At 47.4% G+C, this 25,025-nt stretch overlaps 2 protein-coding genes across 2 annotated transcripts; one reads left to right on the top strand and one right to left on the bottom strand.

Annotated features, from left to right (window-relative positions):
* Window positions 1–129: 129 nt before the first annotated feature.
* On the bottom strand, window positions 130–17,821 carry tecpr1b (tectonin beta-propeller repeat containing 1b). Its single transcript, XM_076024131.1, has 26 exons — window positions 17,306–17,821; window positions 17,003–17,116; window positions 16,059–16,295; window positions 15,436–15,615; window positions 15,210–15,332; window positions 14,925–15,047; window positions 14,217–14,391; window positions 14,031–14,131; window positions 13,843–13,944; window positions 9,027–9,154; window positions 7,731–8,287; window positions 6,988–7,103; window positions 6,734–6,889; window positions 6,504–6,653; window positions 6,119–6,276; window positions 5,812–5,939; window positions 4,826–4,919; window positions 4,604–4,700; window positions 4,247–4,326; window positions 4,104–4,160; window positions 3,615–3,789; window positions 3,109–3,244; window positions 2,911–3,003; window positions 2,705–2,811; window positions 2,267–2,386; window positions 130–1,533 (listed from the first exon to the last, which is right to left on the bottom strand). Exons 3-26 carry the CDS (start codon window positions 16,281–16,283, stop codon window positions 1,393–1,395), a joined length of 3,522 nt encoding a protein of 1,173 aa, XP_075880246.1. The 5' UTR covers window positions 16,284–16,295; window positions 17,003–17,116; window positions 17,306–17,821; the 3' UTR covers window positions 130–1,392.
* Window positions 17,822–18,956: 1,135 nt separating this feature from the next.
* Window positions 18,957–25,019, top strand: bri3 (brain protein I3). The gene is made up of 3 exons (XM_076024153.1): window positions 18,957–19,642; window positions 21,203–21,314; window positions 23,444–25,019. Exons 1-3 carry the CDS (start codon window positions 19,480–19,482, stop codon window positions 23,574–23,576), a joined length of 408 nt encoding a protein of 135 aa, XP_075880268.1. The 5' UTR covers window positions 18,957–19,479; the 3' UTR covers window positions 23,577–25,019.
* The last annotated feature ends 6 nt before the right edge of the window (window positions 25,020–25,025 follow it).

Genomic DNA, 25,025 nt, shown 5'->3' with positions numbered 1-25,025 from the left:
TCATGCTATGCAACAAGTCTAATAGTCTAATAGATAATAATAGTAATGGATTCAAATATTTTGGGGGGGGCCTCAGTGATTGGTGATCCGGGATTTTTAAGGTTCAATGATCCAACAGAGAAAAGCCAACACTTTTTAGACTTTTATTCAAGGTCTCTCTCTATGCCTTTGCAAGATCAGCGTTGTGTCTTCTAGGACCTTCAGCGAGGTATAAACAGTCACGGTATCATGGTCATAGCACTCGTGTGTTTTGTTTGTATGGGCGTTGGACAGCAAACGGGAGGAGCGTTCCTTATTGCAGGAAGATCGCGAGGTATCGTCTGGTATCGTGGGCTGAGAAACGGATATGTTACTTCTGATGTCACAGGCAAAACAAAAACAAACAAAAAAACACTTCATTGCAAACAAAAGAGGATAAAAATAGAATAGAGCGAGAGAGAGAATACAAACAAACAAACGTACAAATCGACAAGAGAACAGACGAGACCACGAACCAGAAGACTTAACTCCAGAACTCCAGACGGTTTGGACCAGTGGTTCTCAACTGGTGGAGTCTCAGGACCGACATTTTTTTTCCCCTCATCATGAAGTCGTGATCCAAATTTATTTCACAAAATTAAAAAAACAAACAAAAAACGCCAGCCCACTTTCTATTATATCTAGTCAATAAATTATTGAAATGAATTGTGTGTCCCGCAATAAATATAAACACTACCAGTCAAAAGTCTTAAATATAAAACACGTTTTGAGTTGTTTTACACTTTGATTGTTTCCTCAATAATTCCATGTGTGTTTGTGTGTAGTTTTGATGCCTTCAGTGAGAAACTGCAATGTCAATAGTCACCAGAATGACAGAAAAGATATTAAATTCATAGGGCGCGTCCAAACCTTTGACTGCTAGCGTACTTTATAAAATCCTTTTGAATCCGCCCGCGATGCCACGACCCAATCAAAACAACTGTGCGGCCCAAAAGTGGGCCACGACCCACCAGTTGAGAAACGCCGGTCTAGGCTACAGTGTGTGGCAGTCCGGACGGGCGACCTTGGCCCTTTGGGGAAGCCCCTCCCACTGTGGTTGCCAGGTCCCAGAAAGAAAAGAAAAAACAAAAAACACCCAGAAGCCAAGTCAGAGCGGAGGCATGCACTCGCTTTGCAAACCCCCACAAATCCATTGCCACCTCTCCGTCCCCTCCCCCCCGCGAGCGTTCATGTGCTTTCTGCCTGGAAGGCGACGCCCGGCGGGGGGGAAACATTCATCCATGGAGTGGAAACCAGTCCAAGCAAAGTGTGCAGTGCAAATGCAGACTGTGCATTCCCCAGGAGGGAGGAAGAACGGGGAGGAGGAGGAGGAGGAGGAGGAGAACCATAGGTCCGGTGAGCAGAGAGGGGGCGCTAGACTTCCACCGCGCTCCCGTTAGCTTGCGTGGCAGCCCTCTGGGGGAGGGGGCTCTGGGCGGGGCCGGGGGCGGGGGTGTGAGGGACACGGGGGGCCTCCACAGAGTTTCCCCTGACGCTGATGTGCTCCCACCCTCCCTGCAAGACAAAGCACAGCCGTCAGCTCCACGCAGGGCGAGAGTTTAGCAGCACCTGGTGGTGAGTAAGCAGCACTGCAAAAGCAAAATGAGAAACAGCTGTGGCGATTCCCCGGCTGTGATGTCGGGGTGCGTCAACCGAGACCAAGACACTATCAAGACTACAGAGTGTCGAGATCAACACAAGGCTGAGACTGAATGTATCAGAGAAAAATCCCTACAACACTGAACAGAGAGCAGTATCTTTTTTTTTCAAATTCAAGTTTGCTTCTACATAAGTGGAACAGCAATAGTACTTTTCAGCAAGGTGTCCCGAGACCAATTTAAAAAGATGCACAAAAGTATACATTTTTTCAAGGTATCCAAGAGAAGGTGAACTGCTGCGTTTCACTTGATTTATTCCACGGAATGTAAACTGAAAAGCATTGTTTTATTTTCTATCATTTGTAATTGCAATATATGTTGTATAACGTTGGCATAGGACCAGAGAAGCTCGGCTTCGCTAGTGAAAGAGCTCAAAGTTCTGCTTGGCTCTCTGGGGATGAGGTGGCGAAACGAGAGGTCTCCAGAGCACTCTTTCAGGGTCTCGGTCCCATCATCTCGAGACCAAGGCCAGTTCTCCAGTACTGCAACACTAGATGGGGAAACTCCACATACAGAATATGCGGCGGCACAATGTGTATAAATTCCGTTTGCGTTACCCTGGCGGGCTGGCAGGCAGTTTGTGAACTCACCCCGATGCCGTAGTCCCAGGACTGGCCCTTGGGTTTCATGGGTCCCACCCCCAGCCGGTGGCACACGGCGCCGGGGGTCTCAGTGGGAAATCCCGGCACTCCGTCTGCTATGATCCACACCTGGAGAGAACAGGGAGTCATGTAACTTAGAAAAAAGACAGATTAATCAGAAGAACATATCGCAGTCCAAAAAATTAAATTAAGACACAGAAAAGTGGGCGTGAAACCAAGTCTTGTAGAAAACTTGCAAATAATATTTTTATTTTTTTATTTTGTATGTCATATTTATCATGCCGAGTGCAACGGAATTACGAAATAATGTCTGTTCTGACATTCTTATTTGTGCTCGGTGTAAAAGAGGATCTTAATCTTAATCTTATCTAATGCTATTGCTGCTGATTAGAATCTCTTTTGTTCCCCCAGTGTTTCCTGACTGACCTGGTCCAGAGGCCCCACAGACACCTTGGTGACGTTGTTGGAGATGAGCTCCCAGCTAGAGCCCTGAGGGTAGCTGGGGGTGACACCCTGTCTGTACCACAAGTTACCTGCAGGTGGCGGGAGAGAGGGTCGGGGGCAGAGGGAAAGGACTTTAATATCTTTTTTTATGTCGCGGCGACGGAATATTTTAATCTGGAGTTATTTACTGTTGTCATCCACGGCGAAAACGGACGTCCGGCCCACAGAGAGCTGTCGGAGGGTCTGCCGGGGGGGCGACGGGATGTGATACCAGCATTCTCCTGTTGGGGGAGAAAAGCGGGGAGGGGGTCACACAGACACTTCGTTAGACAAGTTAGAGCGGTGTTTGTCACTTTTTTTTTTTGTTTGCCCTTTCGGGCGCTGACCTGCTGGGTTCTGTGGAGAGACGGACCCTCGGTAGAACACCTCCCCGTCCCTGGCGATGGCCCACACCTGGTTGGCTCCGCCGATGGAGATGGACTTGAAGGGCTGGTCGGTGCCCACGTGGAGCCAGGAGCCTCCCTGCCACGCACCGTCAGAGTCAAGATTTGACAGCGTCAGTGTCAAACTCTTCAACATTTCAGAATTATTTTTTGTTGACTTTAATCTCAAAATTTTGACTTTATTCTCAAAATTTCCACTGTAATCGTGAAATTATGAATTTCTTTCTCAAAATTTCACAACTTGATTCTCAGAATTTCTACTTCAATCACAAAGACTTTAATCTCAAAATTTTGACTTTAGTTTTCAATTTTATTCACAAAATTCACTCTCGAAATAGAAACTTGAAAGAATTTTTTTTTCTCATCTTGTGGCCCTAATTCTCTCACGCTCTCTCTCTCTCTCACGGTCGTTCTCGACGTATCAATCGAATCAAATTTTCGCCTCTCACCGCCGGGTTTTCGGCGCTGACGCCCAGACGACACAGCACGTCGCCCTTGTCATTCAGGGCCCAGACGGGAACCTGCTCCATCCTGCTCTGGGCCAGGCACGGCATCAGAGAGATGTCACTCAGGGCGATGGGCGGGACCTGCAGCCACGGGCCCCTCAGGGTGATCTTGCACCTCCTGCAGGCAGAGTGAAGCATTGCACCGTCATTTGTTTGGATTTCAAAAAATATTTTGACTTCATGTTTATCGTGCTCAGTGTAAAGATTTATAATTACACTGTTTAATATGAAAATAAATGCAAATTAACTTTTGTGTCGAGTTCTGTTCTGACATTTTAATTTGTACTTGGTGTAAAACAGGATCTTACAGGAAGACATTGCTGATCATTATAATTTCTTGTCCACAACGTTCTCTGGGTTAATTAATTACTTAATAAATTAGCAACGCATCGTTATTTGTCTATTGGCTGCTGTGCGTCCTTAGCTCGGTACCTCGTCCATCTCCTGCGCCGGACAAAGTCCTTCATGGTTTTGTGGCCCTGGAAAGTCCTGCAGAGGTAAAAGTAGGCGGGATGAATTTCGCTCATTTTTACTCTGAAACAATGTCTGCAAGGGAATGAAAAGGAGAAACGTACGCTGGGAAATCTGCTGCGTACTGCCACCCGTCTTTGTCCGTCCCTCCGGGGACGGCGTGGTCCACCGCCCACTCCGACACCTGGGGTGAGGAAACACAGGCTGCTGAGGAATCGCTCACACATCTCACATTCAAATTTATCCCACGATGGGGACATTCAAGAAGGCTTCTCCGTCTCTGTTGATTGTTTTTCCTTTAATGTACAAAAAAATGAAACTGTCGCCACGCTACCGGCTACGCTAAACCTTTAGCGTAGCTCCTTAATTCCAGGTCTTCTTCTGTGGTTTCTCCATCGGGTCTCAAACCTTCTGCCTAACACCTGAAGGAAACCAACTGGACTCAATGGAATAAAACCCACCCAGGACCACTGAGGGGAGGGCGGGTGTGTGCTGCCCTTGGTGCACTCCTTCAGCCCACTCTCGTCGCTCCACATGGGGCGGTCTGTGGGAAGTCCCCTTGCAGCAGGAACACACACAATAAGAACAAACAAACAAAAAATAAATGATAATAATAAGAATGATGAGAAGTCATCCTGCAAAGACCCAATAAAGTGGAGAGAAAGAGGAGAAAACCTTCCTACTTGTCTGTGTATCCAGTCATGGGGTTCCATCTTTGGTTCTCGTACACGTGAACGCTTCTCACATCAGTCTGCTGGTGCAGGGCGGCCGCTTCCCCTGAGAGAGAGAGCACAGACAGACATGGGAAGGAAGCACCTGGCCCAGAAGCATAAAGGCAGAAAGGCTCAGTTGTGTTCTTTCCTGCTTCTTCCTGCTAAGCTACAAAAAACTTTTTTTTTCAAATGTGCCAAAAAAAATCCTGCCAAACTGTGATAGCATATTGCTATTATATAGTATATAATACATACTATAGTATGACCTTTATTCCATTATGTTGAGATTGTGCATGGTATCACTCCGTCTCATGCTGAACTATGATAGGACGGCCATTTCTGTGAATTTTGGGCTGATTTAAGTATTTTTTTTTATTATCATTTTTGTCCCAGAAAAAAAAAATCGGCATACTATAGTATGTCGATTTTTCCGATTTTCGGACGAGATTTTGCATTGTACCACTCAGTCCTAAACTAAACTAAACTATGACAGGATGGTCATTTCGGTGAGTTTTGGGCAGATTAAATTATTTTTTATATTTTTTTTGTTCCAGAAAAAACGATATACTGTAGTTATAGTGCTATCTTTTTTGCGCTAAACTGTCATAGAATAGTCATCCCGGCGACTTTTGGGCTGATCAGGGTCTTATAATTTTTTGGCCCTTGAAAAAAACCCACAGTGTATGTACAGTCTGACTTTTTCATCACAACTTCTGGTCATGGAGAAAAGTCTTAGTATACACTTAAGTTTCTTTTTTTGGGGGGCGGGGGGTCAACAAATCTCAGATTAGCAAAAAGATGCTTGTAATGCGAGAGTCTGAACTACTTAGCAAATACTCAAGGAAGAATGTCAACAGGTCACAGGTGGCTGTTATTGTTATTGTTGAATGCACCAGAAACACAGAAGAAAAAAACATGTGTGAAACTAAACAGAGTCAGGTGGATAAATGGGTTACCAGGGTGGTCCTGTGGCCCAGAGCGTCCGCTGTAGACCCAGGCGGTGCCGTCCCACCCAATGCCCCAAACCAGCCCTAAACAGTTGGACTCTACGCAGCGCATGTGACCCGGGACCTGCCGCCAGAACCTACACCAAGCCCAAAGTCGTGTTTGGTGGGTTTTTCGCAGAGAAGAGAGAAGTAGCGGAGGTTAGCGTGTTAGCAACGTGTTAGTTCTGTCAAAACAGACAGCAGCATGCCGTGCAGAGGGAGGAGTGGGCGATAGTAGGAAGAGAGAAGAAGAAAGAAAGAAAGCTTTGAGTCTCACATGAGGTCGGAGGCGAGAGCGTTGGCCGTGGTCTCCAGGGAGAAGGACGGCTCGTGAACCATGACGTCGCCCTTGGACGTGGTCGACCACAGAGCCTGTCGGCTCGGCGGACCCGTGATCCCGCGACACTCGCAGCAGCAGTCGGACAGCAGGGACAACTGGCAACGCAGGACGGGGAGCAGAGACATCATCATGTTGGATTGATTGTCTGTTTTAGGATTTAGCCCTCTGTTTGCAGCCTCCTGTCAAAAAAGCCCAGCTGTAGCTGCTGCTGCTGCTGCTGCTTCAAGGCCCACACCGGTTGTACCCAGGGGCTCAAACAACCCAAAACACAGTTGGAGGCATTGTCACTAGGTGTGTTTCCCCTCGCAAAAGGGGGCGTTACCCAGTCGTTCATGTCCTTCTCCGTCTGCGCCGCCAGCACCAGGGGCCACCGCTGCTTGGTCCGCTGCACCGTGTACACGGCGAAGGCGTACAGGCCGTCTCTGAGGACGGGGACCAGCGCCGTCACTTCGTTTATGAACACTTGAAGATGCTGAAAGCAAAACAAGAAAAAACGCACGGGGTCAGTCGGCTGTTCAGGGGGCGGGGCCTCGTCGAGAGGGAGCCGCCGACCTTTTTCTCGTCGTACTGCGTGTAGTAGACGAAGAAGATGCTGTCCTTCCTGCCGTCCGCCCTGGTGGACTGCTCCAGGGCCACGCCGGTGTCCAGCCACCGCTGAGGCCTCCAGTCCCTCCACCAGCGCAGCGCCCCCTGGCGCACCCACACCGACTGCACGCGGATGTGAAGGAGAGATGAGTCGACAGTAGAAGCAGCAGCAGCAGCAGTAGAAGCAGCAGCAGCAGCAGCAGCAGCATTTCCAGCCTTACGTTGCTCCTCTCCAGCGGCTTCCTGCTGATCTCCTCTCGTTGCTCCTGGTGCCGCTGCTGCTCGCTCCAGGCGCTCGACTGGACCGGGGTCAGCGAGACCGAGCTGGTGAGCGGCCCTGACGGAGAGACACGCACAGGTCACACGTTTAGACGGACGGACGGACGGCGAGAGAGAGAGAGACACGTCGCTACAACAGGCAAGAAGACACACAAACGTCGAAACAGACACACACACATGCTTTTATTTATTGACAGGGACAATGCAGTCAAATATAGTTACAGGCTTGCAGCTGATGGGATGCATATAGAGCGCAGGACCTTATGACACACACACACACACACACACACACACACACACACACACACACACACACACACACACACACACACACACACTGTATATATGGTCTTTATATTCAAGATATATTTTATATTTCACTGCGCTCTATATGTATACATTTGGCAGATTTCATAGAACCTGACAACAACAGCTTGCTGAAATATGATTGGATAGAAACTTTCACGTAATATACAGAAGTGGAAGCATTGCACTCTGTGGATATTAAGTGACATGAAAACACCAAACTATGGAGAATAACTTCCTTATCATGTTTACGGGAAAATGCACTTTTCTAAGTACGTTTAGGTCAGCAGAGAAGGCCTAGCTGGCCCTGACCGGCCCGCCACTGTATGTGTGTGTGTGTGTGTGTGTGTGTGTGTGTGTGTGTGTGTGTGGCGGCTACCTGTGGGGCTAAGCCAGCTGATCTGCGAGGCGGCGTCCACGTCACAGCCTCCCCCGGACAGCCACGCCCACACGGGGCCGTCCTCCTCGCCGATGCCCTGCGATGTCTCCAGGGAGCCCAGGTCAAAGCAGGCGGCGGCGGCGGCGGAGTTCCCGGTCGCCGCCTGTGCCCCCTCCAGGTCCACGTTCATCCAGGGGACGTCGTGCCCGCCGGCCTCCGGCGCCGGGAGCACGGGGGCAGGCTCCTTGCCCTCCTCGACCACAGCCGGCTGGGGGCTGGCGGAGGTTCTGTCTCCGCGGTCCGACACCAGGCTGTTGATGAAGCTGTCGCTGGAGGGGATCAGCGGCTTGGGGCCCGGCGGGCCATCCTCCGCCTTGGGTGGGGCCGCGGGCGTGTCCTCCCCGCCCAGGGGGACCACGGAGGGGGCCGCCGCCTCCAGCATGGGGGCATCCTTAGACGCGGCGGGGCCCAACTCCGAGTCGGAGTCGGAGCAGCTGAACACGGAGGAGGGTTGAGGGGCCTCGTTCCGCCTGGCACTCGGATCGCACGCCCTCCGACTGGGCAAACAACATGGCAGGGAAGAAGTGAGTTTTGTCACCGGCCTCACATATCTTCTTGATGGACATGGGTCAAGCATTGGATCGCAAGACAAAATAACAGGGTTTTATGTGTTTTACATAAAAAGATAATAAATGAATAATTAAAGCTGCAAGCAGCGTTAGCGGGACTGTGCCTATGTGGCCGCCTGCCGATGACGTCCGTGTCATTGGCCAGTGTTCAAACAAGTGGAAATAGCTCACTTCCTGTTTGTCATGCAGAAGAAATTACAGTGTATGAAATGTTTGTCTCGCAGAGAGGAACGCCTGGGTTCTCGTCTCATCTCTGTTCGATGTTCCTAGAGGGCGCTAGCGGACTTTTAGTTTTGTGGTGTTTTGAGCGATTTTGGCTAAATGTTGAGCGTACAGCAACTTTAATGGGCTATAAAATGAAAACGGTTCAACATTTTATCACCATTCTTTTTAATTTGTCCTTATGAAGGTCTAGTCTGTGTAATGCAACAAATTTGAAGATTCCAACTTTTACGGTTGTTGAGTTCTGCGGTTATTGGTTATTTCAAACAAGTGAAAATATCTCACTTCCTGATTGTCGGGCAGAAAAGATTAGAGCATATAAAATGTTGCTCTGTATCCAAGGGATGTGTGGATTTTTGTTGTAAGAGTCTACGGCGTTCCTTTCATCCGAGTCTTTTTTTTGGCTCCCTCTGTTTGAAGTGGGAGAAGTCAGGAAATTACAGACCTGGGCAGAGCCGCCTCTCGACCGCCACCCCACTGGGCCAACACTGGGATCCAGCCGCTGCCGCTGGGCTCCGCCGGGGTCACGCCCATCCTGAAGTAGAGGCCACGGTCCTCGCCCACTGCCCACACCTGACCGGAAGCACAGGAGGAGGAAATAAGGTCGTGGCCTGGAGTCTTCACAAAGATCTCTCAGGTTGAAACACGGAGAGTTTGGAGAACATCGAGGGGAGGCGTTGAGGCGACAGCATAAAGGGAAAAAAGGGAAGTAACCGAACCCCAGGAGAAGCCAAAGAAGAAAACAGAAAGCAGCTGTGAGATGAGCTGCCCCAAAAATAAATAAATAAATAAATAGAGAAAGAAAGAAAAAGTTACTTTAGGCAGCAGTAGTTGGGCTATTGCTAACCCTAATGCCATGCAAATCTATGGCGTCAAACGTCAACTTTGTCCTAGAGACATGGGGACACTTGCAGGTTCATCGGGATCCCTCAAGACACAGCCACGTCAAATTTGGGGCTTCTAGCCCATGAGGAACCTCGAAACCCTAACCCTAATTCCAGCAGTAACCCTAACCCTAATTCCAGCCTTATCGCTAACCCTAATGCCATGCAAGTCTATGGGGTCAAACGTCAACTTTGTCCTAGAGACATGGGGACACTTGCAGGTTCATCAGGATCCCTCAAGACACAGCCACGTCAAATTTGGGGCTTCTAGCCCATGAGGAACCCCGAAACCCTAACCCTAATTCCAGCCTTATCGCTAACCCTAATGCCATGCAAGTCGATGGGGTCAAACGTCAACTTTGTCCTAGAGACATGGGGACACTTGCAGGTTCATCGGGATCCCTCAAGACACAGCCACGTCAAATTTGGGGCTTCTAGCCCATGAGGAACCCCGAAACCCTAACCCTAATTCCAGCAGTAACCCTAACCCTAATTCCAGCCTTATCGCTAACCCTAATGCCATGCAAGTCTATGGGGTCAAACGTCAACTTTGTCCTAGAGACATGGGGACACTTGCAGGTTCATCGGGATCCCTCAAGACACAGCCACGTCAAATTTGGGGCTTCTAGCCCATGAGGAACCCCGAAACCCTAACCCTAATTCCAGCAGTAACCCTAACCCTAATTCCAGCCTTATCGCTAACCCTAATGCCATGCAAGTCTATGGGGTCAAACGTCAACTTTGTCCTAGAGACATGGGGACACTTGCAGGTTCATCGGGATCCCTCAAGACACAGCCACGTCAAATTTGGGGCTTCTAGCCCATGAGGAACCCCGAAACCCTAACCCTAATTCCAGCAGTAACCCTAACCCTAATTCCAGCCTTATCGCTAACCCTAATGCCATGCAAGTCTATGGGGTCAAACGTCAACTTTGTCCTAGAGACATGGGGACACTTGCAGGTTCATCGGGATCCCTCAAGACACAGCCACGTCAAATTTGGGGCTTCTAGCCCATGAGGAACCCCGAAACCCTAACCCTAATTCCAGCAGTAACCCTAACCCTAATTCCAGCCTTATCGCTAACCCTAATGCCATGCAAGTCTATGGGGTCAAACGTCAACTTTGTCCTAGAGACATGGGGACACTTGCAGGTTCATCAGGATCCCTCAAGACACAGCCACGTCAAATTTGGGGCTTCTAGCCCATGAGGAACCCCGAAACCCTAACCCTAATTCCAGCAGTAACCCTAACCCTAATTCCAGCCTTATCGCTAACCCTAATGCCATGCAAGTCTATGGGGTCAAACGTCAACTTTGTCCTAGAGACATGGGGACACTTGCAGGTTCATCGGGATCCCTCAAGACACAGCCACGTCAAATTTGGGGCTTCTAGCCCATGAGGAACCCCGAAACCCTAACCCTAATTCCAGCAGTAACCCTAACCCTAATTCCAGCCTTATCGCTAACCCTAATGCCATGCAAGTCTATGGGGTCAAACGTCAACTTTGTCCTAGAGACATGGGGACACTTGCAGGTTCATCGGGATCCCTCAAGACACAGCCACGTCAAATTTGGGGCTTCTAGCCCATGAGGAACCCCGAAACCCTAACCCTAATTCCAGCCTTATCGCTAACCCTAATGCCATGCAAGTCTATGGGGTCAAACGTCAACTTTGTCCTAGAGACATGGGGACACTTGCAGGTTCATCGGGATCCCTCAAGACACAGCCACGTCAAATTTGGGGCTTCTAGCCCATGAGGAACCCCGAAACCCTAACCCTAATTCCAGCAGTAACCCTAACCCTAATTCCAGCCTTATCGCTAACCCTAATGCCATGCAAGTCTATGGGGTCAAACGTCAACTTTGTCCTAGAGACATGGGGACACTTGCAGGTTCATCAGGATCCCTCAAGACACAGCCACGTCAAATTTGGGGCTTCTAGCCCATGAGGAACCCCGAAACCCTAACCCTAATTCCAGCAGTAACCCTAACCCTAATTCCAGCCTTATCGCTAACCCTAATGCCATGCAAGTCTATGGGGTCAAACGTCAACTTTGTCCTAGAGACATGGGGACACTTGCAGGTTCATTGGGATCCCTCAAGACACAGCCACGTCAAATTTGGGGCTTCTAGCCCATGAGGAACCTCGAAACCCTAACCCTAATTCCAGCAGTAACCCTAACCCTAATTCCAGCCTTATTGCTAACCCTAATGCCATGCAAGTCTATGGGGTCAAACGTCAACTTTGTCCTAGAGACATGGGGACACTTGCAGGTTCATCGGGATCCCTCAAGACACAGCCACGTCAAATTTGGGGCTTCTAGCCCATGAGGAACCTCGAAACCCTAACCCTAATTCCAGCAGTAACCCTAACCCTAATTCCAGCCTTATCGCTAACCCTAATGCCATGCAAGTCTATGGGGTCAAACGTCAACTTTGTCCTAGAGACATGGGGACACTTGCAGGTTCATCGGGATCCCTCAAGACACAGCCACGTCAGATATGCACCCCCCACCCCCAAAATTGGGGGGGGGGGGTGCCAAGAAAGATTTTCTTCCTCCAAGGTGGGGCGTGACAGAGAAAGTTTGAGAACCACTGTTGTAGCACAAAGCGACTGGCGACACGGCTGCCACTCAAGTCGCCTCTCACACAGGCAGGAAGCCTCAAGCTTTGGCGACTTGGATTAACTGGCAGACACAAATGTGATTGGTCTCCAACTCCAACAAAGAGTTCAGCCAATCGCCTTCCAAGTTTCACCTTACTTTTACAAACGCTCTCTATCGGCTCTTAATAGTAAGATTTGACATTAATGATAAGATTGGATAATAAATAAATAAATAAATTTCCAAAGATATTCCAGGTTTGAAAGCAAAAGCTTCAGGTCGTAGCCCCAAACAAAATCAAACAAGTGAATGTGTCATGGATGAAAAATGTGTCATGGATGAAAAATGTTACAGAATGAATGAATGGTTGGAATGAATTAAATCTTTTGTTTAAAAAACAAAACAAAAAAAACAAAACAAAACCCTAACCCAAAAATAATTTCCAGTCTAACTTGGGAGAGATAATTCGCAGGACCCTGGAAACTTTCTAGTCATACGTGCAAAGCTGGATAATTAGCAAACCAGCAGCAATAAATAAAGAATTCCACTCAACGTTTCAATGTATTTCTCTTTGTTCTGACCATTACAAGGGACCAGCAGCAGCAGCAACAGCGACAGGCAGCTGCTACTTTATAAGGCCATATACTGTCACACTTGTGCCTTCTGCCTCACACCAGCCGCCCCACCCCATCCATAGTTGAAGCCCTGAAATATGAAATATGGGATATGATGACGAAGGCTTGGCCAGCTTCTAATTAGGGAGTCTCCCATATGTTCCGGCTGGCACGGGGATATATAAGGCTGGCCTGAGGTACCTCTGCCGGGACATTGGCTGGAACATCGGTGCCGTGCTCATGTTACAGCAGGGGCAGCGGTGGGGCAGGGCTGCAAGGCTGGAGGTTCGGTGGGGGAGCGGGGCGGGGGAGTGAGGCGGCTTTGCAGCGCTAGCAAAGTCCTCAGCAGTGAGATCGAGTGCGAAGACTCTGGCTGCCCAGCCTTGAACTGGCGCGACTTGAAACCAGACCCAGGGCTGTGAGGGCGTCGCAGTTTGACTGTCTCACAGCAGGAAGGACGGGAGGGGAAAAAGCTGGAATGTTTAAATTCAAATTAGGGATGCTAACAATTAATCGGTTAATTGTTGATTGAGAATTTAATTGATTAAATTAAATTAGTCGTAATTAATTTTTAAAAAATTACACTGGGTTTTTGTTAGATGGTGTGGTGTATACCTGTATACCTAGAACAAGTTTTTCCATTGTGAAATTTAGATTCTCAGGAAGTGTTTGTAGTTTGGACACGCCTTCTTGTGCAATTCTTTTTTATCTTTACAACTTTCAACACTGCAGATAGATACTGAAGACATCAAATATCTGAGCAACATATATGTAATGATGCAGAAAAGAAAAACACGTTAAATAACTCTAAATATGCTTTTTTTGAAGAATTTAAAATAAAACGTGTTTGAGTTATTTTACATTTTTATTGTTTCCTACATAATTCCATGTGTGTTCATACGTAGTTTTGATGCCTTCAGTGAGAAACTGCAATATTAGTAGTCAAGAGAATGAAAGAAAAGACATTAAATTCATAGGGTTTGTCCAAACTTTAGACTTCTAGACTATAAAAGCAATATAAAAAACTAATTTTTGAATCATCAGCAAAGAATAGACATCAATTTTAAATCAATAAGTTTCATCCAATTTTTCTTGCGCTATTAATAAATGTACAGAAAATTCCAACCCTCCCAGTTGAAAAGAAACAGTATCAGAAGTACCTGATCATTGAGGCCGACGTCCACCATCAGCATCTCCCCTCCGATGCTTATCCATCCTGAGCCGCAGGGGTTGTACGAGTTCACGCCACGTCTGAACCAAACCTGGACACACAGCCGGACGTGAGCGTTCAGGTCGGGGGGGATTAACAGCAGAGGGTTTTTTTTTTCCATAGTATTTTTCTAAGCACCTTGTAGTCTTTGGTGACCACCCAGACCACGCCCACGCCGACGGCCACATGAAGAGCTTCCGACTCTTTTCCCGGCGACTCCACCTCGACCCACAACGTGCCTGCAACATTATTTTCCCATTAGATTCGGTCTCTTCCTACAGCAGCGAGAGTGATAAGCGTTGCAGGTAAATGTTTCTGGCTGACCACTGGGGCTGTCCAGGCTGAGGCCTTTGCGGACCAGCAGGTTCCCGTCCCACAGCACGGCCCACAGCAGGTCACCGGGGCCGGCCGATAGCTGGGCCACTTCCTTGGGCACCTCCACCTCCTCCCAGGTGGAGCCCTCGGGCACCCGGGGGTGGATGCCCTCTCTGTACCACACCTGCGGGGTAGAGGACACGACACCTTAAGAGGCTGGAACGGTCAGTCGTGGAGCGCCAATTAAAAAGTGAGATCAGCTCGTTCTGTAAAGGTGGCATGTTTGTGCGTCCAGCTTGGAGGAGAAAATTGGGTGAGGCCATGGTGCCCTCTGGTGGTCAAAGCGTGAAGCGCACCAAAGGCGTTGTAATAAGTGAAAGAGCAATTGTTTCATTTTTGTCCATTTCTCAGGAATGCATGGAAGCTTATTGCTGCCACCCGCGAAAAACAAAACACAAAAACAAACAAAACAGGGTTCAGTATTATGTTATAAAATGAAACTATCACGTATTTACGTGATGATTTTCACGTTATTTTGTGATGATTTTCACGTTATTTTGTGATGATTTTCACGTTATTTCGTGATCATTTTCACATCCTAACGTCATACTGAGCCCTGTTTTCTCTAGTGTCTCAGCAAGTGCTTTATTGTATTTGTCCACAGATTATAGAGCTAGATTCGGCTAGATTTCTAGAACACACAGGAAGCCGACTGACCTGTCCTTGCTGAGACACGCCCCACAGGTAGGGATACCGTCCGGACTGGTCGCTCATCTCCCAGCCCCCGCAGCTGATGTCACACAGTGGCAACAGCTGCTTGCTGGGACTTTCCAGCGGGATCTGCAGAGAGAGACAAAGACTAAACAGCTTAATCCAGACCCACTTTCAGATCTTCACTTTTTCATACTCAAACCCAGCAAAGCAGCTTCGTATCATTAATTGATCCCCTCAGAAACTTCAGAACGCCCCCACCACAACTCAAAAAAAAAGAAGCGCGCTGACCTTTGCCCAGGAGCCTTGCGCCACGTATCTGCGGTAGCGGATCCAGCGCCTGCGGCGAACGCAGGAGTTCCACTTCTTGTCCGGGGAGAAGTTGGCCGGGAAGTCCACCGCGTACTCCCACGCCTGAGGAGCATCGGCACAAACAGCACACACTGAGACTGTGCCGGATCAAAATGACGTCAACAACAAAGGGAGGAAAGGCAGCAACACGGATGGATTCTCTTACCCCGGCCTGGCTCGGTTCTCCGCAGCTCTGATCCACGTACCAGTCGCCCTCCCACTCCCAGCTGCGGGACGGCAGCTGGAAGCCGTGCAGCGGCTGGGGGTTCGCGCCGGTGACGTCGCTCCACGGCCAGCGGTCGGTGGGCAGCAGGGTGTCGGTGAAGCTGTCCACCGGGTTCCACCTCTGTAAGGCGAGCGCACGCAGAGGGGGAACAGCACATCAGCGTGGATGGAAAATATTCCCTGGCTTTTTCAGAACACGCACGCAGGGCCAGTGTTTGATTTTCCAACTTTTTACATTTTTTTTTTTTTTTTCCAATTTAAGATTTTTCTGGAACTCACTGGGAGAACTGTTCTACGATAGCACAGACAGTTCCATGATGGCAGCGTATGAAAAGGAATGAGAGAACGTAAAATCTGAACTTTTCAAAAAATTACTAATACCAAATTTTATGACTCAGATTTTTCTGAAATTCACTGGGAGGACCATTATATGATAGTACTGATTATTGCATAATAGCAGAGCACAAAAAATAGTGAAAGAACTGAAGAAGAACTTTTGAAATTTTTGAAAACATTTTTACACCCTAAAATCTTTCCTGAAACTGACTGGGAGGACAGTCCCACCTGGTTTTCGTAGGTCTCCTCCTTGTAGCGGATGGAGGCCTCGCTGGGCATCATGTTGAGGTAAACGTGGTGGTCACAGCCGATGCCCCAGCAGCGGCCTTTGCCAGCCGAGATGCGCTTGAGCTCCAGCAGCATGTCGTCGCAGCGCTCCCACTGCTGGCCGGCCGTGGAGAGGCTGTACACCCTGCCGTACACGTCCACGGCCCACAGCAGCGTGATGGGCATGACGGCGGTGCCCTGGGCAAAACAACACAATGGTGCACAGTATCACTCTGTGTTCTGTCGCGAGCTATCAGCCACAGGAACAAGTCCAGTTGCCCTAATTTAACCCTTCTACTTTAAGATGACATGGATGAATTAGAACCTTCACAGACATAAAGAAGTGGACAGGCAACTTGAGTTGGTTAAAAAGTTGGTTTATATTTACAATTTACAATACAATTTATTTTGTTTTTTAAGATATGTTGACATCCTCTTATTTGTTATTGCCTGTCATTTACCACTGTTTTACCTTGCAATTCTGTGCACGCCGCCCACTAAAAGTTCGTTTTAATTTGAAAATCCCCGCGGAAGTCGTCGTTTTCTTCGGACTGTACTGCTTGACCCTTTGCTTCTACCCACTGATACTAATCCGCTACGATATTGACAGTAGCCGAGCCGCAACCGGGCCTTATTTTTCTGTTCACGTTAAACAACAGCATTATTGTATCATAATTGTATTATTCTAATAATTATCATTGCTATTATTAGTTTTTTTTTTTTTTTTTTTTTTTTAATTAGACTGCTAAAATTTAAACCCGCAAAAAAAAACAACGATTCCTTGGAGGGGAAAAAATAAATAAAGTAAATAATAAAATACAAATTGGAATGAATTTAGCCAGTCATGTAGCTATTTGCTGGAGCTACACACGGAGGAACGTTGCAGGGATCAAGCGGCGGCTCACCTGATCGTCGGTATCCGATCCGCGGTCGTCAAGGGAATATCGACGACAGGGTCAGGGCGTCAAGTGTTGCAGCCGACAAGCTGCTGTGACGGCGAGAGCCATGCTAGCACACAGCTGATGGACAGAAAGACAACAATCATTGATTTAAAATGACAGCAGGTGTGGCGAACGCATCGCGATCATGCAGATAGCATATGGATGGCGCAAAGTCTGCAGTAAGCTGTTTACATCCCGGCGAGATGTAACCAGCTGGGCGTAAATAAAATACAACAAAATAAATCCACCAAACACGATTAAACGCACTCTGACGCAGCAGCCCCGGTCAGAACCGACGCAACTTGGGCGGAAAAGTTGAGTTCATTCCGGGTTACGATGTTGAATTAGTGGACCGTAGGAATGCACGGTCCCGAACTCCGGAGCCCACAACCGGAAATGGAGGCGAGAGAAGCGCTGGTTGGTCGGGAGTGAGGGGACCTTCCTCCTCCCATTGGTGCAGCGTCTCCGATGCGTTCTTCTATTACTGACGGCCGCGGCGGGTTGACGTGCAGATATCAATAATTTATTCAGTGTCCGCTGAATTATTGAACGTCTGGTTCTGGACACACTATATTTAATGTATTCAAATGTGTCCGCAGAAGTTGCAACGCATGCCTGACATTGAGGCACCACTGGTGGTGGATCACCACGACTGGACTTTCCTGACCAATAAGTCACTTTCATTTGTTTTCAGTTGGCTCGGACACATAGACGTTTGAAATACATAAACATGTGATTTTAGTGCAATTGTTTAGACTACCACATTGGTGAGGGAGTCCCGCAGCACCGCTGTGTTTCCATTGAGGGAGGATTAAAAAAAATTTTTTTTTTAAAAAAGAAGAAAAAAGTAGATAGCGGTGCCGCCTCACAGCAAAGTAGTGGGTTCGATTCTGGGCGTAAGGCCTTTCTGTGTGGAGTTTGCATGTTCTCCCTGTGTCTACATGGGTTCTCTCTGCTTTCCTCCCAACAGTCCAAAAAAACATGCACCCGATACCCCAACCCTACACAAACCCTAACCCTAATCTCAACCATAACTCTAACCCAAACCCAAACCTCAACTTGACCCCAACCCTGCCTACTCCAGCCAGACCAGCCCTAATCCAAACCCAAACCTCAACCTTAGTCCATCCCCATTCCAACTGAAACGCACCCAGATGACTGTTCAATCATAGCTTTGCATGATTAAGGGTGAGAGAAAGCAAAAACCTCAACATGTCCAAAATATGTAAACCCGCACATGAAATATAATGTTGTTTATCCTGACAATATTATATTACTATTTCCCCCCCTATTGTCAGAGTCTGGTATTACTGTACTAAATTGAAGAAGGTTGATATAAAAACTATACAGAGTTGTATTTGTCCTGAATGTTAAAATGACAGTGGGTGTTCTGCTGTTCACAAGGGACTGATTTCCGAGAATGGAGCAAATACAGTGCAGAATGAACAGCTTTTTTTTTTTTTTTTCTGCCGTGTTCACAAACTAAAGCTGCATATTATTATTATTATTATTATTAGATACTGGTAGAGTGAACAGCGCAAAAACCTTTAGGGCTTTTAAATGAGATTAATATTTGATGGCATTTTTCAAAAATCTACTCCCGTCTAGTCTATTGAATGGAAACCCTGTCTTATGTAACGTTAACCAGAGTCACACATTAAATAGGACAAGGCTTATGTAAGTCAATGCGTCAAAAAAAGTTGCTCCTTCCAGTGTGAACTAATGACCCACAAGGACAACCACGGGCATGGGGATGACCGCATTGCACACACACGGAGGCCTCTGTGTGTACATCGCTCACATGTGCTGCTGGCCTCCGCAGCGCGCGCACATACGCACAGCAGCAGCAGCAGCATCCCCGCCGCCTCTCTGTTTTGGTGTACTGTCCCTTTAAGAACGCCCGCGCATGCGCAGAAGCGCCACAGCGACACATCACATGATTCTTCTCTTGTGACAATCTAGACAGAAAGAAAGAAGGGGGCAAAGATAAAAGCCCTTTCGGACTTGCGGCTGAGTTCCGAGGCACTAGCATGACTGCGGCTGTTCCGCATCTGTAAGACCGACTGCTCGCCGGCTGATGGAGGCGAACTGAGCCCTGGTAGACGGACTGACTGCACTCTCAGCACTCGGGGGTTGTTGCGCCGACGGTGGTACTGGTTGGGGGACAAAGTTGGCGCATGGAGAGGGACGAAGTTTCGTTTTGGCGCAGCGTCGTTCCTTCGTTGTCTTTGTTTGTGTTGCGGCTGCGTCTTTACGTTCCACCGGGGAACAAGTAGCCGCACTAGTTTTTGCTTTTTTTTTTTTTTTTTTTTTCTTTTGCGGACTATTTGTTCTTGTTCTTGTTAGTGGTGTTCAAGCTCGGACTAGTTGGGGACGGAGATTTTTCTTCATCTTCTTCTTCCGGTCGACAACTTGTGAGGACGCCGTGAGGCTCGGCTGACATGGACAACAAGCCGCTGCTCCAGCAGGACAGACCCCCAGCCTACAATGCCGTCCCCGCGGCGGCGGCGGCGGCGGCACAGGACTACGGCCCGCAGCCGCAGCAGGGCTACGGGGCCATACCTGCGGCCGCCCCGCCGCCCTACGGCTTCCACGGCGGCCCAGGCAAGTAGCGACACACGCACACGCACGAAGAAGACAGAAAGGAGGGACAAGTCCCACTTCCGGCTACCTGACCGTGAAGAAGGGTCGCAGACTTTAATTAGAACACAGTATTTGGCGCCGAAAACGACATTTCTTGTTTTGTTTTGTTTCAAAGCAGGAAAAGAGAAGACGCTCTGTTATTTGGTGCGCCGTCTGGAAGTGGCGCATGCGCAGTCACGTATTTTGAATACTTTTGATTGTTGGAATTAGAAAGTGTGGTTTAAAAACAGCAAGGGAAAAGGCCCAATTTAATGGCTGATAATTATTTTTTGTTAAATCACAACTTCAGTTTCAGCAGATTTGATTGACATAAATAAACTAAAAATTAGCATTTAGCCCTCTGTTTACAGTTTCCTGGTAAACTCCTTAGTTTTGACCCTTGGACCTGTCCCACTTTCCGAAAGGTCAAGAAAACAAAAGAAGTTAAGGAGAGACTTTTTCGTGTTTAGGAGGAGATTAATATCTAAAGTAATTTGTCAGACAAACATTATTTAAATTATTTTTTCCACAATCTGGACCCATGAAATCCCCCCCCGCCCCCCCCCCATACCATGAATCATACCAAGCACCACCAATAATAACCAAAAATATAACCAGAATAGTATTTTTGAGGGTCCCCCCCCCACTATGAAGACACACTGTATGTGTACACTGCAAAACCAAGACCTGTTTTTAGAAAAAGTGTTGTTGCTGTTTGTTAGCCTTTCCATCATGTGATAGCGCAGTTGTTAAAAAAAAACGGCCAGGTGAACTTTGTGTGCATAGTCTGAGACCTTTTAAAAGTGAGATGCCTCAAGTGCTCGGCATGAAGCAGGAGAATTTGAATGATTTCTTTATGGGAGGATAATAGAACATGGAAATATCTCGAGGTGTGTGTGTGCGCGCGTGTGTGTGTGTGTTGACTAGGAGCCGACAGTAGAGGTGCAACAATGAGGAAGTGCACAAAAGTGAGCTTGTATTTCTTTGTAACTGCATGTGATTTCCTGTCCGTGCCTGTTCGCCCCCCCACCCCCAAAAAAAACAAAACAAAAAAAAACGAAGTTGGAAAATGTGTGTGTGTGTGTGTGTGTGTCTGAGACAGTAGTTGTTAATCATTTCTGGAATTTTGCAATTCTTTCAAAACTCGGTCAATACAGTCCGAGGGCGTCCTCTTCCAGTGCCCTTTGTGACGTCACAAAGGGCCGATTCATTTGACTTTGACCCTGATGACTGAGACTCCTCGCAGACATTTAAAGCGTCCTCTTCTTCGTTCCCTTCAGCCGTCTGGAGACCAGCGACTGTGTTTCATTGTGCCACTGCCAAACATATTTTATTTCCCCGGTCACACACAGACATCTCTCAAAATGAAAAGGAGAAAGAAGATCCGTGTGTGTGTGTGTGTGTGTGTGTGTGTGTGTGTGTGTGTGTGTGTGTGTGTGTGTGTGTGTGTGTGTGTGTGTGTGTGTGTGTGTGTGTGTGTGTGTGTGTGTGTGTGTGTGTGTGTGTCATAACTGACGTGCCACCTGCTTGTCTCCACCGCAGGTTACCACCCAGCCCAGATGAACCCGGCTGTGGCCCAGCAGCCCTACGGTGGCCAGACCTACGCCATCATCCAGCCCTCTGTGGTGGTGGTGGGTGGCTGCCCAGCCTGCCGGTGAGGATGGACACGCACACACACTGTTATCAGACTGCTGACAAGTCAAGGTTAATTCAAATCACCTGATGTTTTTCCGGCCTACATTTATGAAACAAGTGTGATAAAAGTTAACAGCCTGATCGCACTGAGAAACGCTGTCGGTTTGGTCACTGACGTGAACATCTGCACAAGTTACAGTGTCGAGTCTCTCTCTCTCTCACTCTCACGGCGACGTTCCTCTTTTACCGCGACTGCATTCGGCCTTTGATCACGGAGGCCTACAGCGAATTTGCCTTTCAGTCGGCGTGCTGTGTAATTGTCTGCGTCTCCCAAGTGCGCGTGTGTGCGCTTGTTTGACTCTGCAGTTTTCCCCGTTGTCATGTGGATGTGACTTTGAGTTTTGTGAGCTGGCTTTCATGCTGTTTCACTGTGCATGAGTCAACATCCTGTCAGTCAGATGGTTTCATGCCGAAGCATGTGACCGGGGCCGCTCGGGGCCCCGCCGAGGTCAAAGGTTGCGGCGGGGCCCCGACTCACTGGAGGAAATCAGATCAAGTCCATCAACTCAACTGTTTTTATTATTTTTTAATGACTTTTTTATGACTGTATAGCCAGTGGTGTACACTAGCAGTCAAAAGTTTGGACACGTACTTGTGATTTATTGTTTTTTCTTCCATTTTCCTGACTATTTACATTGTAGATTGTCACTCAAGGCATCAAAACTATGAATCAGCACATATGGAATATGTACTAAACAGAAAAGTGTGAAATAACTCAAACAAGTTTTATATTTTAGATGATCTAGAATAGCCATATATATTAGATGTCTTCAGTATGTACCTACAGTGTAGAAAGTAGTAAAGATAAAGAAGGAACAGGTGTGTCCAAACTTTTGACTGGCAGTGTGTGTTATGAAAAGGTGGATTTCCGGTACATTTTTCTAAAAACAAAAATTCACAGTAAACAAAATAAGTCAAGGATGGACTTTCTGGCGAGTGTCTCACAGAGACACTTCCCTGTTTGAAAATATTCACTTTTGCACAATATTGGGCCTTTTTCTTGAGGTCAAGTCAACCACTTAAAAGGAACATCAGCAAAAAAAAGAAAAAGAAGTCAAATCTATTGTCATGCAACCGTGATAGTTCTCTATATCGACACTGTTGTTTCCGTCTTTTCTAATACAATCTCTGCTATGTACGTTCAATGGCAAACTAACAGCGGAATTAAAGTCTGTTAACTTATTATTGCTGTTCAACAGGAACTTTGCACAGCCGTTTTGGCTCGGCGTCAAAACAGCTTCTTATATTTCCCGCATGCCTGGAAGCGTTTTATTATCTCGCCGCTGCTTCGGGGGCCCTGGGGCAGATTTAGCGGCCACGCTGCTCCCAGGTTGGCGGCGACGTGTCGTTCACCGTGACTCGAGATTAAAGCCGCTTGGACTTGAGCCGCTCGGCGTCGGGGACAATGAGGCCCATTGATGCGTCGAGAACGGCCGCGATGAGCCAAACGGCTTCACGTCTCTCACTGTGGTTTTTGGCAGTATCAGGAGAACTTCCCCGGGCAAGTGCTTCGCCGTGCCGTATGATCTAAGACACTGGTGTCGAACTCAAATACATAGAAGGGCCAACATGTAAAACTTTGGACAAAGTCGCGGGTCAATGTTGAGATTTATTGAAAAAAAAAAAATCTTCCTCCAGATTAGGGATGCATATTATCGATTAATTTGTTAATCGTTAGTTGATTGACCTTAACTATCGATTGACGATTAATTGATAAGCTGCGATTTTTCCTGAGAACCTACTTTCGAAAAAGTTGTTTAAAAGGAACCCGTTCTAGATATACAGGTATACACCACGCTATTTAACAAAAAACACCCAGTGTAAAAAAAAATAAAAATAATTGTGACTAATTTAATTTAATCGATTAAATCTATTTTTATCGATTAAATTCTTAATCGACAATAACAGTTAACGTCCCTAAATTGGAACTTTTCATCTTTTGGAACTCAAAGCAGGTGGTTCATTCTCGACGTTCAGGACTTTAACCGCTGCCGGTCAATCAACTCAACAATTACTGTGACGCAGCTTAAAACCATTTATTATCGTAATTTTTCTGAAATATTTTTTTTTTGTGTGTGTGTTTGTCAGGGTGGGTGTCCTGGAGGACGACTTCACCTGCCTGGGGATCCTCTGCGCCATCTTCTTCTTCCCCCTGGGCCTTCTGTTCTGCTTTGCCCTGCGTCAGAGGAGGTGTCCGAACTGCGGCGCCACCTTCGGCTAGACGGCCACAACCGCACCTTTTTATTACCTACCTGCTTCTAGCTCCCATGCATGAACACACACACACACACACATAAACACATGTATGCGTTAATCCAGCTTCTTTTTTTTTTGTCTCTTTCTTTTATCTCGACAATAATATTGCACATATTTGCTGTTGCCATTATATGTTGTCTGTCACAAACGATCAACACGTTGAACATGAATTACAAGCTTTGTTTTTTTTTTTTGTGAGACTCACACATGAAAAGCTGATGATTTTTTGTTCTTGCATTTTGAAAGAGGCCAGCTGTTGTCAGTGCCTTCGCTTCACGCTGGGTGATCATCAAGGTCTCAGCCAGTCGCAGATTTTCTCTGTGATCCGAGAACCTACGTCAGTTTCTTTGTTTAGACGAGCCAGAATGAGGCAAGTGTTGTTGTTTGTTTTTTCTTCCTTCTCCGTATCATCATCGCCTCCCGCCGACGTGCTGAATCACCGGGTTAAAATTGTGCTGAAATGGAAGAAACATTTGGTTGAAAGTATAAAGGGACAAACAGTAAAAAAAAAAAATGCAGGACTATTTTTTGCGCGAGTCCTTTTGGCGAGATGGCCGTTTTCCCTTGCATGCTTTGAACTGAATCTCTCCATCTTTTATCGCTTCAGAGGTTCGTGTCACGTCATGTTTAAATTCTTTCCTTGTACTTACAGCATCCATGTAGATCATTGGTGCTTTCCTCCCCCCTGCCACCCCCCCACCCTGATAATGCAAAATCTTTTGGCTCAGTGTGTCAAATGGAGAATCATGTACAACAGCAACGTGTCGGGGGATGTAACGACCAGCGGGTCCCAGCTGGAACACTGGACTCGAACCGTGGAACCGTTTTATAGTTCTGATTCCGAGGGGCCATATTTTGCACTGAGGGTTTGTTGGATGATTATTCTGCTGGGTTGTGCTTCTGCAGGGCCAACGCAGACCTCAGGTACACACAATCTGAACGGCCCGCGACCTCAATCACTGTTTGACTTCTACCCGAAGTGGACTCTCTGTGGCGACAAAAAGAAAAAAAAAAAAAAAGTGTGGACTCGTCCTTTAACGCACTTGAAAGGAAGCAAGCAGAGTGATGAAATTGAACGAAGACGCTCTGAATTGTGTACAATCGCTTTGATTTTTACCTTCGTACTTTGTGAGGGGGTGGGGGTGGGACTCGGCCTCGACCCTCCTGAGCAGACAATCGAGAATGTGTATGTAAGTTCAGCGTCTCCATGTCTTCCATCGCAGGTTGAAAAAGGACGTGAGGGAAAATGTTTTGGCTGCAGTTTAAAAAAAACAACAAAAAAAAAAAACACTGTGTGCTCCTACGATCGAAGCTCCGACTCTGTAAGACGAGATACTCATCCCAATACGGGGAAACTGCAGTTGTACGAGTTACTGTAATTAAAATGAGATGCTACTTCTTGCTTAAACCGACT

The sequence above is a fragment of the Nelusetta ayraudi genome, unplaced genomic scaffold (assembly GCF_046127955.1).
Source record: "Nelusetta ayraudi isolate G7.1 ecotype Tasmania unplaced genomic scaffold, CSIRO-AGI_Nayr_v1 ptg000016l, whole genome shotgun sequence".
In the NCBI taxonomy this organism is placed as follows: domain Eukaryota; kingdom Metazoa; phylum Chordata; class Actinopteri; order Tetraodontiformes; family Monacanthidae; genus Nelusetta; species Nelusetta ayraudi.
This window is presented reverse-complemented; position numbering and strand designations above follow the sequence as displayed.

What these genes read in the sequence shown, in the direction of transcription:
- tecpr1b (XM_076024131.1), bottom strand. Translation starts at nt 16,283, where the DNA reads ATGCCCATCACGCTGCTGTGGGCCGTGGACGTGTACGGCAGGGTGTAC. An exon ending in CGCAAGGCTCCTGGGCAAAG is followed by an intron (nt 15,048 to 15,209) that starts GTCAGCGCGCTT and finishes CTCTCTCTGCAG; the next exon opens with ATCCCGCTGGAAAGTCCCAG. An exon ending in TGGTCACCAAAGACTACAAG is followed by an intron (nt 13,945 to 14,030) that starts GTGCTTAGAAAA and finishes CTGTGTGTCCAG; the next exon opens with GTTTGGTTCAGACGTGGCGT.
- bri3 (XM_076024153.1), top strand. Translation starts at nt 19,480, where the DNA reads ATGGACAACAAGCCGCTGCTCCAGCAGGACAGACCCCCAGCCTACAAT. An exon ending in CGGCTTCCACGGCGGCCCAG is followed by an intron (nt 19,643 to 21,202) that starts GCAAGTAGCGAC and finishes TCTCCACCGCAG; the next exon opens with GTTACCACCCAGCCCAGATG. An exon ending in GGTGGCTGCCCAGCCTGCCG is followed by an intron (nt 21,315 to 23,443) that starts GTGAGGATGGAC and finishes TGTGTTTGTCAG; the next exon opens with GGTGGGTGTCCTGGAGGACG.